Here is a 15,027-nt window from a genome sequence, read left to right as displayed (position 1 = left end):
AAGTAAGTAAGTAAGCAAATTAGGGACAATATATCGGTGAGCATATCGGAATCGGCCGATATTAGCTAAAAATGCCAACATCGGCATCGGCCTGATGTCTAGTTTAACACCAATGTGCACTGACGGGCATACCTATGTAACGTAGGTAGATGATGTAATGACGCCACAAAAAATATAGCACCACACAGAACAAAAGCAGAAAAATACTAACTGCACACTTCCAACAACTAAACAAGTTCAAGTCGAGCAGTCATTTGAAAATGTTAGGAATTTTATGAATAATGACTAAACAATGTGTACATTTAAATAGAACTATAACTAATTAAACTCTAGTCTGTTTTACAATATCTGATTAATAATGTTAGTTCCTAGGAAAGAGGTTATGTAGCATGGACAAGGGGTAATTGGAAAATATAACCATTGTGGACGAAGGAATGTATGTGTGTGGGTCTAAAGTAAGCAAAGAGGATCATTAACCTATGTTTGAACCGACCCGGCTATAACTCTGTGGGTATAAAATAAGACAGCAAGAGCCCCTCCACGTTTTCCGTATCTGGGGGGGACTGGAACTGTCTGCTAAGTGGTAATAAACGGTGGTGAGACTTCAGGAGATAATCCAGATATATTGTGTGTCATGTATGTGTGCTAGTGAGTTGGAATGAACTTTTGAAGCTGCTTTGTCCTGGTCGGAGAGGAGGAGGGACATTTTAAAACCTATGACATCATATGTAATATATAAACTGATGTACATGGTACTATGATCAGCGCTCTCGAGAATAAATGCTATTGGCTAATTTTGGTAGACTGGTCTCTGTCCATTTTATGCAAATACGGATCTTACAAATTCTTAGAAACAGACAGAATGATTTAAATTGAATTGGTTAAATGAACACAAATAGGAATTGTTATATTCCTTTAACAGAAGAGTAAGAAGATTTCAGCGAGACAACTCAAAGGAGAAATCCATTAACGCAAAGATAATGGAATTCATTGCCCTTGACAATCAAGAGACAATCGTTCTCTGTTGTGGATGATGTTGGATTTCACCGACTGGTTGAGCCCCCGATACATACTATTTTTCAGATGTTGCCGTACCGGAGCTACTTGCTATGGGCGTCACTGCTATTAGTTTCATGACTGACATTTGGACCAGCGATGTCAGCCCCATGAGCATTATGAGTCTGACAGTACAGTAGGTCGACAAGGATTTCGTACTGAGGAAAGCCGTATTGCAGGCTCAAGAATGTTCTGGTTCTCATACCGCTGCTGCCATTTCAAAACATGTTTGAAACTTGAAAACATGAACACACTCCTAGCGCCGTTTGAACAACTGACTTGAGAAATAAGCTAATAAACTGCGTCTGCAGCAGACGTGATACCCTTTGTCATGGTATTGAAACACCTGCTCAACAAAACTGCCGACACAGAACATGGGGTTAAAACTTACAAAAGTACTTGAGGCTGTGAACAAGCGATTCGGTGGCATTCTCTCTGTGCCTCTTTACTGTGTTGCCACCATGCTCGATGCTAGGTACAAGGACCGCTAGTTCGATGCAGACACGAAACATGGTTTACGTGAAATTTTACATACACAGCTGGACAAGATGGAAACGGACACAGTGACAGTGCACACAGAGGAAGAGAGGCCACGGACAGACAGAGCTGAAACTTCTCTGCTTGACATATATGATGAGATCCTGGTTGAGAATGAAATGACTGAACAAATGAACAACAAAACAGCAAGAAAGTGAAAGAAATAGGTTTGATTGTTTTACTGGTAATGGGGACATATGTAAATGCCAACAAAATAATGTTTTGGTCAATGTAGTGTAGTGTGTGGTGTGTGTGTGTAACCTTTATTTAACTAGGCAAGTCAGTTAAGACCAAATTCTTATTTACAATGTCAGCCTACCCCGGCCAAACCCGGACAACGCTGGGTCAATTGTGCGCTGCCCTATGGGATCCAATCATGGCCAGATGAGATACAGCCTGGGTTCCAACCAGGGACTGTAGAGACACCTTTTGCACTGAGATGCAGTGCCTTAGACCGCTGCGTCCATGTGTTTGTGTGTGTTAACTATTTAACTGTACTAGAATGCATAAAAGGCCGCAATTTTTTAAAATATCAGTTATCAATATCTGTTTTTTTTTGGCAAGGAAAATATTGGATATCGGTATAAGCCAAAAATGTCATATCGGCGCATCCCTAATGCAAATGTGAGAGACTTTAGAGCCTGAGGCTATCTGTGCTTTTCTCTCGTCGGCAGAGCCCAGGTTATGTTTCCCAATGTCCTATTCATAATTTCACAGGACCCATTGCCCATCAGATGGTATGGCGTGGTGTGGGACTTCTGTATGCCTGCAACACTCAATAGCTCAATAGCTCAGTGTTCTCCAAGTTGTCTCGCTGATCTGAGTGTATACGACGAGGTAACCCGTAGACACAGAAGTAGTTGTTATTACACAACTGATGAGCCACAGACTTGGCAGACTGGTTTGGACACAAGAAGGCATGAGCCAATATGGTGAAGTGGTCAGTAACAACGAGCACATCCAGGGACTTGTTTGTGGAATCTTCTGCAGACCAAAAGTCTATGCACAATAGTTTGAGAGGCTCAGTTGTGATTATACTCTCCAGTAGAGCTTTGACCACCGGATCAGGAGTCTTCCTCATGACGCATCTCCTGCAGCACCACACATACTCCTTGACATCCCTCTCCAGACCATGTCTTGTGTCACGAACCGGCTCAAAGCCCGTAACAAAGGGAGACAACGTGGAGATAAGGATTAACAAAATATATATTTATTTAACTAAAGCAACTAAGGAAAATATACAATGATGTGTGTAATCAGTAATGTAAGTGAGTGTTTTGCATGCATGAATGTGATAATGCAGGGTGTTGAAAGGTGCCAAAGCAAACAAACAGAAGGCCACCAAGAACCACACCACAATCTACAAAGGTGTCTGCATGGAGAGAGTCTCCTCCATGAATGTGGAAGAGGTCTATTTATCCTGGGACACACCTGGCCCAGGTATTTCCCATGTAGCTGACGACCCTCCCAACTCCGCCCACCGGCATCCTAATAAGGAAACAATAACAAAGACAGAATACGGCAGACAGAGTGGGAGGGTCGTCACATTCCCCCCCATAAAACCGGGGACCAACAAGGGCCCCGGAACAACGACACAGCCTCTGCGTCCCAAATTGACACAGCCACTGCGTCCCAAATTGACACAGCCTCTGCGTCCCAAATTGACACAGCCTCTGCGTCCCAAATTGACACAGCCTCTGACCATAGAGAGCTGTTTATTCTCTATGCTGGTTGGAGCGTGATAGTGACTAGGGTTGGTCATCTAGGTGATTAATGGTTTATGTTGGCCTGGTATGGTTCCCAATCAGAGACAGCTGTTTATCGTTCTCTCTGATTGGGGATCAGATTTAGTCAGCCATTTCCTCATTGTGCTTTGTGGGATCTTGACTGTGTTTAGTTACCTAGTAGCACTGTTAGCTTCACGTTTCGTTTGTGTGTTACTGTTTTGTTTGGTGAGTTTTGATGTATTAAAATATGGGGAACTCTACGCACGCTGCGCCTTGGTCCAATCATTCTAACGATCGTGACAATCTGCCACTTTAAGGGCGGGTGGTTACCGTGGTAATGGTGACACTCGTGTCTGTGTGTGTGTTATTTCTGATCTGACGAGTAGAATACTCTTTTGTATCAGTTGAAGCAGCAGACTACAAAATTGAAAAACGGACCTTGTGAACAAAGCAATGTAAATAGCCAATAAACACACGGACAAAGTCTCTCTTTGTAGACTTTAGAGTAAATTAGATATACTTCTATGCCTGTGCATAAAGCTTCCCAGGCAGCCTGTGTTGCTGCACGATATATAGATTTGTTTTTCTTTTTGTGATTAGCAGCTATAAAACAAAATGGCAAAAATAATTTGAAATCAGCTACTGCAACATTTTCCTGCTATAAATCACAACTCGCACATGTGCTCATACTTCACCTTATTTCTTCATGCAAATGTAATGCTAGCACTGTATGGGCCTGCAAATTGACCACCCGCCTACGTGGCTGGTGAAATAAACAGTCTTACCGGCATTTACTACCTAAATCGACCCGCATTTGGCAGGTGGGGAGTATTAATTTTATGCCGAGACAACGGAACATGCTGGACCATGCTTACACAAACATCCAGGACGTTTAGAGAGCCGACCCTCGACCCCATTTCAGGCCAGTCAGATCACGTCTCCCTGTTTCTACTCCCCAAAGAGGGAGCCACCAACAAAGAATAGTGAGACGCTATGAGCGGATTCAATACTCCAGGACTGTTTTGAGAATATGTTCAAGGACTAATCTACACATGAATCATCCGCAAACATTGTGGAATACATTTGACATTTTACAGACACTCTTATCCAGAGCAAGTTACAGTAAGTAGTGAGCACATACACCTTCATACTGGTCCCACATGGGAACAAACCCACAACCCTGGCATTGCAAGTGCCATGCTCTACCAACTAAGCCAAACCTGACCATGTTACACATCAATACATGTTAAATCCAGGCTTTATCACAACAGGCCGAGATTGGGAGTCCCATAGGGTGGCGCACAACTGGCCCAGCGTCGTCAGGGTTTGGCCGGTGTAGGCCGTCATTGTAAATAAGACTTAACTGACTTGCCTAGTTAAATAAAACAATTTAAAATAATATCAATACACATCAGTCAAAAGTTTCATTAAAAAATGTGTTGATGATGTTGTACCCACAGAAAAAATCCAGACATACCCCAACCAAAAACCCTGGATGAACGGAGGAATCCGTGCAACGCTGAGAGCAGTACAGCATTCAACGTCAGCAAAGCAAAGCCTGATGACGCTGCTGCGCATGATGTGTACAAGGCAAGCCTGTACGAACTCTGGAAAGCCATTAATGATGCTAAAAGACAATATAGACTCATTGGAATCAAAATATGACAGCTCAGACACACAACGCATGTGGCAAGGACAACAGGCCATCCCGGACTACAAAGGCAAATCCAGCTGTGAGATACCCACTGAGACCTCCCTCCCAGACAAGCTCAACACATTCTATGGTCACTTTGAGGCCACCAACACCGAGCAATCCAAGAGGTATTTCTCTGCTCCGGACAACCAGGTAATTCTGCACTCCGAGGCTGACCTGAGGAAAACGCTTTGTGAGTGAATACTCATAAAGCCTCCGACCCAGATGACATCCCTGGCCACGTCCTCAGAAACTGGTCATAGCCCACATCAAGGCCAGTAGCCAGACACACTGGACCCATTCCAATTTACCTACCATGACAAGAGATCCACGGAAGATGCCATCTCCATTGCTATTCACATGGCCTTATCACACCTTGACAAGTGGAACACCTATGTAAGAATGCTGTTAATTGACTATAATTACATTAGATTATATTTTAATCATTAAGCAGACGCTCATTCAGTATTCAACACCATTGTTCCCTCCAAGCTTGTCACAAAGTTTAGGGCCCTGGGTCTCGAAATCACCCTCTGAAATTACCCTCTGGATCCTGGACTTCCTGACTTGCAGGCCACAGTTTGAGAGGATTGGCAACAACACCTCGTTCACTCTGACTCTCAACACGGGACCTCCAGGGATGTGTCCTCAGCCCACTGCTGTACTCCTTGTTCGCCTATGAATGTATGGCAAAGCACCAGCTCCATCACCAAGTTTGCTGACGACAACCCTGTACAACTAGATCTCATAGTTTCACTTCGGAATATGCAGTAATTGGATGAATGTCTATTTTATTTACTCATTAATTCCACGTGGTTACAGGGCTAATTCCGTGTGGTTACATGGTTAAAACAGAAACAACTCAAAGGGTTAAGTTTAGGTATTAATTCACAGTGGTTAAGGTTAAAGCTATGGTTTGGGGAAAGCATTAAATAAAAATGGCTATTTCCATTTAGTCATCAAGTAATCCCCCTGCTTGCTAGGGAATTGTGAACTGCTGTGACATAGTGGTCTTACCAGAATGCTCTGGTTCTGGGCTTTGTGAGTTCAAGCCCAGTGTTGTGCAATTGTTTTTGTTGGTGAGCCTCGAGGAAGGCATATATCGACGTCCTCAGGACCTTTTCAAATATCCAAAATCAAAGTCTGTTTCTAGTGACCAGCCTGAGTAGAAGCCCAATCACTGACAATGACGAGTCAGCCTAGAGGGAGGATGTCAGAGTTCTGGCAGTGTGGTATCAAAACAACAACCTCTCCTTCAACGTCAGCAAAACTAATTGATTTGATTGTCGACTTTAAGGAGGAGGACACACCCCGATCCACATCGACGGGACTGAAGTGGAAAAAGTCAGCAGCTTCAGGTTCCCCAGCGTCCACATCACTGAGAACCTCACATGGACCGACAACACCACCGCCCTGGTCAAGAAGGTGCAACAGCGCCTCTACTTTCTCAGGTGGCTGAATAATTTAGGCATTCCCCCTCGGGTCCTCTACAAATTCTATCGCAGCACCATCGAGAGCGTCCTGACCCTCTGCATCACGGCCTGTTACGGAAATTGCTCCGTTTACGACCTCAAAGCCCTTCAGCGGGTACCGGAGCATCGGGTCCCGGCCTCCAGGCTCATAGACAGTTTTTACCCGCAAGCCATCAGACTACTGAACTCTTGAACCGGGATTGATGCCCGGCACAACAACTGTTTTTTGCACTGACTCCCTGCACCTTGACACACTGACACACGTGCACTCACTCACACAAAGGCTCGCACACACACACTCACTCCATGACTGCTGCTACTGTATTCCTACTGTATTTATAATACTGCACAATGTCTATTTGTTATTGCACAATTCCCCTACACATGTGTAAATATCATATTCAATTCAATTGAGTGACTTTTTGTAGATATTTTAGCTAAGTTTGTATCCTATTTTTTTTTACATCGAGAATGTATTTTTCTTGTACTCTTTTATTCAGTTAATAACTACTTTCCTATTGTTGTTGCATTGTCGAGAGGTAAACCTGCAAGTAAGCATTTTGTTGCACTGTGTACATCATGTGTATATAATAAACAAACTTGAACATGAACAGATCTAATGAAAATGGGGATGCGTGCCACCAATCCAGGGCGGACTCTAGCCTTTTTGGGGGGGATTTGATGTTGGAGAGAAAAATGCTCAGCTTTAAATGTAATATTCTGCAATTCTACACATTTTGTCATGGGGCCTAGAGAAAATATTCCAGTTTTGAAGCAAATTTTCTAAAATTCTTTACATTTTTTGTCATGTCGGCAGAGAGAACATTTAGCAGCCACTTATTGCCTGAGCACTAGCCTAACCACCCACAGGAGGCTGACCCACACCATGACAATTTTATTCTGGGTGTCATTAGAGTTTGAGTAAACAACTGCTGTACACTGTTTTTTTCTTTGTTTAAAAGGTATAAAAGGTCAGTGATGTGACAGTAGTTTATGTGGAATAGCCCACTGACACACAACGTACAGTATGCCTATGTCTACACCACGGCAGTCTGGAGAAAGATACCAGGTGATCCGGACTTATATCCTTTTTTAGACTTAAATCCTGTTTTGTTGTTTTAGATATTTTTTTAAAACTTTTTATAATTCAAACAGTAAGGACATCAGAAGGGGAGACAGGCAAGTGGGAGAAAGAGTGAGATAGGTGGACACAGGGAATGATCCATGGTCTCTGGTGGGGAGATGTATATATGACTTATGCAAGGGGGTTTTACCACCGTATGGGTCTGCACGACTTGCCTCCTGTTTGATTCACACACTATGATTGGAGTGTTTGTCAGTGTAACAGTAAAGTAAAGGCTGGTAAGCTGAGACATAGAGTCAATTGTATTTGTTATTCAATATATTGATATTATTGAACTACACTAGGGATGAATGAAGTTTGCTGTATAGACTACTCAATGTCCATTGCAGCCACAGGTAACAATGTTTTTCCATGGGAATGCCTATGGGATATAACACTTTGAAGAGGAATACCGTGGCAATAATGCAAAGAGTTTTGGTCATCGATGGCAAATCTAAGAATTAAGGATTTATGAGACATCAATAAGAGATTGATAGTTTCACCTGATAGACACTGCTACCCTTGTCTTGTGAACCAAATATATCTACAAATATTTCAATGTACTATTAGAAAAATGGAAAACTCAACACAATTCACGTCATTTATGCTAGCTGGATATAGTGACAGTGGACACTTAAAGTACTTCTATTTGATTATATTAACTGTGTTATACATCTCCATAGTCTTTGCGAACATTGTGCTTATTATGGTTATATGTATGGAGAGAAGCCTTCATGAACCCATGTATCTGTTTATGTGCAGTTTGTTTGTGAATGAGCTGTATGGTAGCACTGCTTTGTTTCCTGCTCTTATGATTCATTTGGTTTCAGATGCCCATTCAGTTTCCACTGTGTACTGTTACCTACAGATGTTTAGTATATACACATATGGATCTATTGAATTCAGCAATTTAGCAGTCATGTCCTATGACAGGTACCTTGCTATATGTTATCCACTACAGTATAATGTTGTCATGACACCCAACAGGGTGTGTTTTTTAGTTTGTGTAATATGGTTGTACTCTTTTGTAAAATTCATCATAACACTGTCTTTAACTATTCGTTTGAAATTGTGTGGGAACGTTATAGACAAAGTGTACTGTGACAACTACCTGGTAGTGAAACTTGCTTGTTCAACTTCAGACACAACAGTTAATAACATCTATGGACTCTACGGTGTTGTTTTGTCTGTTGTTGTCCCTTTAATTACTATTTTGTTTTCTTATATTAAGATTCTGACAATTTGTTTGAAATCTTCCATTGAGACCAGACAGAAAGCTTTCAGCACCTGTACTCCTCACCTGGCCTCGCTGCTCAACTTCTCTTTCGGCTGTTTCTTAAATCTGCTCCAGAGTAGATTTGATAGGCCTATGAGAAATGTTCCAACTGTACTTCACACTATTTTATCAGTGTACTTTCTGATGTGCCAGCCACTTTTTAATCCTGTTGTGTATGGAGTTAGGATGACTAAAATCAGACAGGCTTGTAAATACATACTACCTGTAGGTCTGTACCCTAAAACATATGCTAAACAGTAGTGTGACCTTTTCTGTCCTGATTGTTAGATTTTTGTGAGGTTGACTTGTGTGTTTTGTTACTTATAGTTACCATAATGAATGGGGGTGAGGATGGTGAAAATCAGACATGTAAAACATTTGCTAATTTGTGAAATATTGTAATTTACCTTTTATTCACTTTATAAATAAATGGAATCGGACTCGTCTGCCTGTCAGGCCTACTGTCCCCCTATGAACCTCCATTAAGTTAAAGCCACGCCAAACAGCTCCATGCCACCAGGACCTGGATACCCACAACAGAGGGCCGTTTCTTTTGCTCCCAAGCACCATGCCTTTGGGACTCCCTTCCTAACAATCGCAAGGTTGCTCAGACTGTTGGGGCCTTCAAAGTAGGCCTTATGACTCATCTCTACGAGCCTTCCCTTCCTTCTAGATTTTGATGGTTGCTTTCAAGGTTTGGTTCTATATATATATTTTGTACGCTTTTTTGTTTATATTTTATTTGATGCACTTTGAGATTATTCTTGTATTATGAAAAGCACCTAAAAAATGTAATACATGAATATTATTACATAACCAAAAAAAAACAGAAGTTCATTACTTTGAATTCTTACTTATGTTGACAGCTGTATCTAAGTATGTAACAGCGGATAAACTGATGTACAGTAAATGTGGAAAAGGTAAACCCACCTTATAGCCCACCTGGCACCATTACATCCATCCTAACAGAAAATAGGCCCTGTACAGTACATACAAGCTTGGGGATTGTTTGACATTTTGAGAGAGAAATTAAGGGAAATACTGTAGCATGAAAACCAACTGGATTCTGCCTGAGATCTGGATGCATGTCATGTTTTCTGAGGGCCAACTGTTCAATGTAACATGATATATTTGTGCCAGCTATCTGACAGATGACTAGCTTTGGTATTCTTCATACCAGAAAGGCAACTACCTGGGACACAAGAGTAACATGTTGCCTAATTTGGATAGCTTATTCTGTCCTCACAACATCCAGATAATTCATTCATAATGATAAATATACTGTATATACTTTTTGTTTTATTTATAAATTGGAGGACCAGATTTACATATGTCATTTAGCAGACGCATAGCAACTTACAGTTAGTGCATTCACCTTAAGATAGCTAGGTGGGACAACCACATACCCATCTTGTTTTTCCAGGGTTACTGTAAAATATGTTTGACCCACAGAATAAAAGAAAACAGCAAGGGTAATGATGATAGATTGCATGTATGAAACACATTTGTCATGTACTCTATCCATCCTGTAAAAAGCTGTCAAAATTTTTGGAGTTCTGTCAATGAAAATTATGTGTGAAACACCAGTAATTTGTTTGACTCCATCCATACTTTACCATGGGGACAGCAGAAGCCAATAACAAGAGCATAATAAACATGTTTATTGAGTCATTAGGTGCCAGGTCATTAGTCCACTATATTGCCTTGTTCCCTAGGAACCAATTAACTTGTAGAGACCTGAGGGGCTCCAGGAGAGGAACGGCTGGTCTTGATTGCATCCCAAATTGTACTCTATTCTCTCTATATATTCCCTATTCCCTATATTGATCAGAGGCCTCTGGTCAAAGGTAGTGCACTATATAGGGAATAGAGTGCCATTTGGGACACACAGCTTCTGTCATCGCCTCTGGGTTGATAGGCTCTGAAAGTGTACTGTAGGCCTAGGGAAGCCCAGAGTGTCAATAACGGTCCTAATTGTTACCTAAGCAGGAAAGGCTCTGGGCCTAGGTTTTAGTCTATAGCTAGGACTCAGGATCCTGCGTTATTCCCTGTTTTCCCTGGTTAGATCATATGGTCAGGAAAAACTATAGTGCCCTAATACGTATATAGCCTGGGTTCCGGTCTGTTTGTGCTAACATTCCACCCCTTGTCATTCCATACATGACAAGGAGTTGGAATGATAGCACAAATACATCTGGGGCCAGGCTACCAACGATGACATCTCCTCAGACTGTTGTGTTGCCTCCCTCATTCAGACTGAAGCTAACAAGGTAGTCCCTCAACAATACCAAGATACCTGCCAGTGGTTGGAAACAAGAATAATGGACAGATTCTCATATGAAAGTGTATTTTAGTCCAGGACTATACTTAATCTGGGTCCAGGAAACCGTCCATTGATATGGCCTGTCCTTGGTGTTTTCTTTTTCATCAACGCCATCATTATCTCCCTGAGATTGCGACTGCAATTTTGTGGTAATGTTATAGACAGAGTGTATTGTGACAACTACTTGCCTGTTCAAATATTACACAAAAATGTAATATGGGTTCTTGTAACTGTGCCTTCTTTAGCTATTTCCTCTAAATACAGTGCCTTGCGAAAGTATTCGGCCCCCTTGAACTTTGCGACCTTTTGCCACATTTCAGGCTTCAAACATAAAGATATAAAACTGGATATTTCAAACTTTTTTAACAAATCAAAAATTAAAATCAAAATTATTCAGCCCCTTTACTTTCAGTGTAGCAAACTCTCTCCAGAAGTTCAGTGAGGATCTCTGAATGATCCAATGTTGACCTAAATGACTAATGATGATAAATACAATCCACCTGTGTGTAATCAAGTCTCCGTATAAATGCACCTGCACTGTGATAGTCTCAGAGGTCCGTTAAAAGCGCAGAGAGCATCATGAAGAACAAGGAACACACCAGGCAGGTCCGAGATACTGTTGTGAATAAGTTTAAAGTGCACAGTGCTCCTTGGGATGTTTAAAGCTTGGGAAATCTTTTTGTATCCAAATCCGGCTTTAAACTTATTCACAACAGTATCTCGGACCTGCCTGGTGTGTTCCTTGTTCTTCATGATGCTCTCTGCGCTTTTAACGGACCTCTGAGACTATCACAGTGCAGGTGCATTTATACGGAGACTTGATTACACACAGGTGGATTGTATTTATCATCATTAGTCATTTAGGTCAACATTGGATCATTCAGAGATCCTCACTGAACTTCTGGAGAGAGTTTGCTACACTGAAAGTAAAGGGGCTGAATAATTTTGATTTTAATTTTTGATTTGTTAAAAAAGTTTGAAATATCCAGTTTTATATCTTTATGTTTGAAGCCTGAAATGTGGCAAAAGGTCGCAAAGTTCAAGGGGGCCGAATACTTTCGCAAGGCACTGTATGTTAAGTCTTTTAAAGAGACGAAACAGAAAGCATTTAACACCTGTACACCACAAATGCTGAACTTCTTATTTGGCTGGTTATTTGTGTTTCTACAAAGCAGATATGAAACTGCAGATCTTCCAGCTATACTTCACACTACTTTCTTCGTTTATTTTCTGGTATGTCCACCACTTTTCAATCCTTTTATGTATGGCATTAGGATGGTTAATATCAGGCAGGTGCGAGGCCTTAACCCCAAAAACATAACATGATTGTTTATTTTTGTAATATTGAATTATGTTTTTCTTAAGTTGCTATAATTGACTATACAAATATGTGGCCCCAAGATAATAAAAAAAAATCATAAAGTTTGTCATATATTGTCACTGAGAATGTTTTGTGTCATATTAGGTATCTGATCTTTATAATTCACCAATTAAGTATGGTGTTCCTCAAGGCTCTCTTCTAGGAAAGTTCTGGTTTTCTACAGTTTTCAGAATTGGGCTGAAAAATGATATCCTGCTGGCAAAAATGTGTCATTAGGACGTTCCCTGAACATCAACAAATGGTTGCGTGAAGTGGTCAGGACGTTGTGTCATCGTCACCTGGAGGTTTTAGTTCCCGCTTTATCCCGGGGGCTTCCCCGATTACTTAGATTTTGTTTAAATTTAGATTTCATTTTTTCGATAATTTTAATGATCTTTTTGATTGCATCTCTTCAGTTTGTTTAGTTCAGTTTGGAAAGAACAGGGTTAATAGTGAAGTGAAAATATCCAATCAGGATTTTTCTTTGTTTGTCTCTGTAAAAAAAATCGAGCTGGCTCAGCCAGCCATTGCCTAGGTCTTCAGAAGCTGGGTGGCAGGTAGCCTAGAGGTTAAGAGCATTGGGCCGGTAACCGAAAGGTTGCTGATTCAAGCCGGTAAGGTGGAAAGTTGTGCAACTGACTTGGTATCACCTTTCCCTGCCATTCAACTGTATTAGAGCAGGATTGTGGAATGAACCAACATAATTTTGACCTGCAATGGGTGGAACCATTTAAAAAGAAACAAGTGACGTGTCTAGGCACATCACTACTGAGAATGCAAGAGCAAAGAATCAGTGGCAAGAGCAAGCTGTAATCTTACCACGCTAGTTGCTAGTGTGTGTTGTAGTAGTGTGACACTGGCGACGGCTGCTGCAGCAGCAGGTGTTTTCATTTTCTGTATTTTTATTGACTTTTAAAATATACAATCCACCTGCAGAGAAGCTGCCCAACATTTGCATTACATTTTAGTCATCTAGCAGATGCTCCCATCCAGAGTGAGCAGGGTCAAGCGTTCTGCTCAGGGGCACATCGACAAATCCCCCTGCCAGTTAACTTGGGGAACTGAACCAGCAACCTCACGGCCACCGGTCCAGCACCCTTCGCTCCCAACCAACAACCTTCCTTTTTAGTGTCTTTATTTAGGTTTATATTTTTACCGTCACTTTATCACTCACTCAGCAACTTCACTCTCACTCATCTCCAGTTCCAGATTCCAACTCTCGGTTTCTCTCATCCCATCCCACCTATCTCTGCTGGCCATTCCCTTCAGATTTCAGCCCATTAAGTGATGTTATGTCTGTTAATTTCTAGATTTTTTAAGTTTTATTCAACGTAGGCTATTGAAATATTTTTGGTCCGATAGTCACAGTTCAAAACTAAGTTTTTAGGACATTGTGTCATGGTTCCATTGGATGTTTTGTCTCGTTCACATTTTTTGTTGCAAAGAAACGTTATCCATGTTTACCCAAGGCATGTATATCCTAGTTTCATTATACATCACTTGTTACTGTTGCCAAGCCCATCAAGTCAAACCACTGGTCCAGTCACAACCCTTTGTCTTTTGACAATGTTAGGAACTTCCCCCCCATACACAGTGCTTTTACCATACACTGTTTTCAACTCACATATTTGACATACAGTGCCTTGCGAAAGTATTCGGCCCCCTTGAACTTTGCGACCTTTTGCCACATTTCAGGCTTCGAACATAAAGATATAAAACTGTATTTTTGTGGGACACAATCATGAAGTGGAACGACATTTATTGGATATTTCAAACTTTTTTAACAAATCAAAAACTGAAAAATTGGGCGTGCAAAATTATTCAGCCCCCTTAAGTTAATACTTTGTAGCGCCACCTTTTGCTGCGATTACAGCTGTAAGTCACTTGCGGTATGTCTCTATCAGTTTTGCACATCGAGAGACTGAAATTTTTTCCCATTCCTCCTTGCAAAACAGTTCGAGCTCAGTGAGGTTGGATGGAGAGCATTTGTGAACAGCAGTTTTCAGTTCTTTCCACAGATTCTCGATTGGATTCAGGTCTGGACTTTGACTTGGCCATTCTAACACCTGGATATGTTTATTTTTGAACCATTCCATTGTAGATTTTGCTTTATGTTTTGGATCATTGTCTTGTTGGAAGACAAATCTCCGTCCCAGTCTCAGGTCTTTTGCAGACTCCATCAGGTTTTCTTCCAGAATGGTCCTGTATTTGGCTCCATCCATCTTCCCATCAATTTTAACCATCTTCCCTGTCCCTGCTGAAGAAAAGCAGGCCCAAACCATGATGCTGCCACCACCATGTTTGACAGTGGGGATGGTGTGTTCAGCTGTGTTGCTTTTACGCCAAACATAACGTTTTGAATTGTTGCCAAAAAGTTCAATTTTGGTTTCATCTGACCAGAGCACCTTCTTCCACATGTTTGGTGTGTCTCCCAGGTGGCTTGTGGCAAACTTTTGGATT

At 41.4% G+C, this 15,027-nt stretch overlaps 1 protein-coding gene across 1 annotated transcript; it reads left to right on the top strand.

The window, feature by feature from the left end:
• Positions 1–8,182: 8,182 nt before the first annotated feature.
• Positions 8,183–12,533, top strand: LOC139382586 (olfactory receptor 11A1-like). Its single transcript, XM_071126706.1, has 2 exons — positions 8,183–8,931; positions 12,350–12,533. The coding sequence occupies exons 1-2, from the start codon at positions 8,183–8,185 to the stop codon at positions 12,531–12,533; spliced, it is 933 nt and encodes a 310-aa protein (XP_070982807.1).
• The last annotated feature ends 2,494 nt before the right edge of the window (positions 12,534–15,027 follow it).

This window comes from Oncorhynchus clarkii, chromosome 24, assembly GCF_045791955.1.
Source record: "Oncorhynchus clarkii lewisi isolate Uvic-CL-2024 chromosome 24, UVic_Ocla_1.0, whole genome shotgun sequence".
Lineage (NCBI taxonomy): Eukaryota > Metazoa > Chordata > Actinopteri > Salmoniformes > Salmonidae > Oncorhynchus > Oncorhynchus clarkii.
The sequence above is the reverse complement of the archived record's forward strand: the minus strand, read 5'-3'. Positions and strand labels throughout refer to the sequence as shown.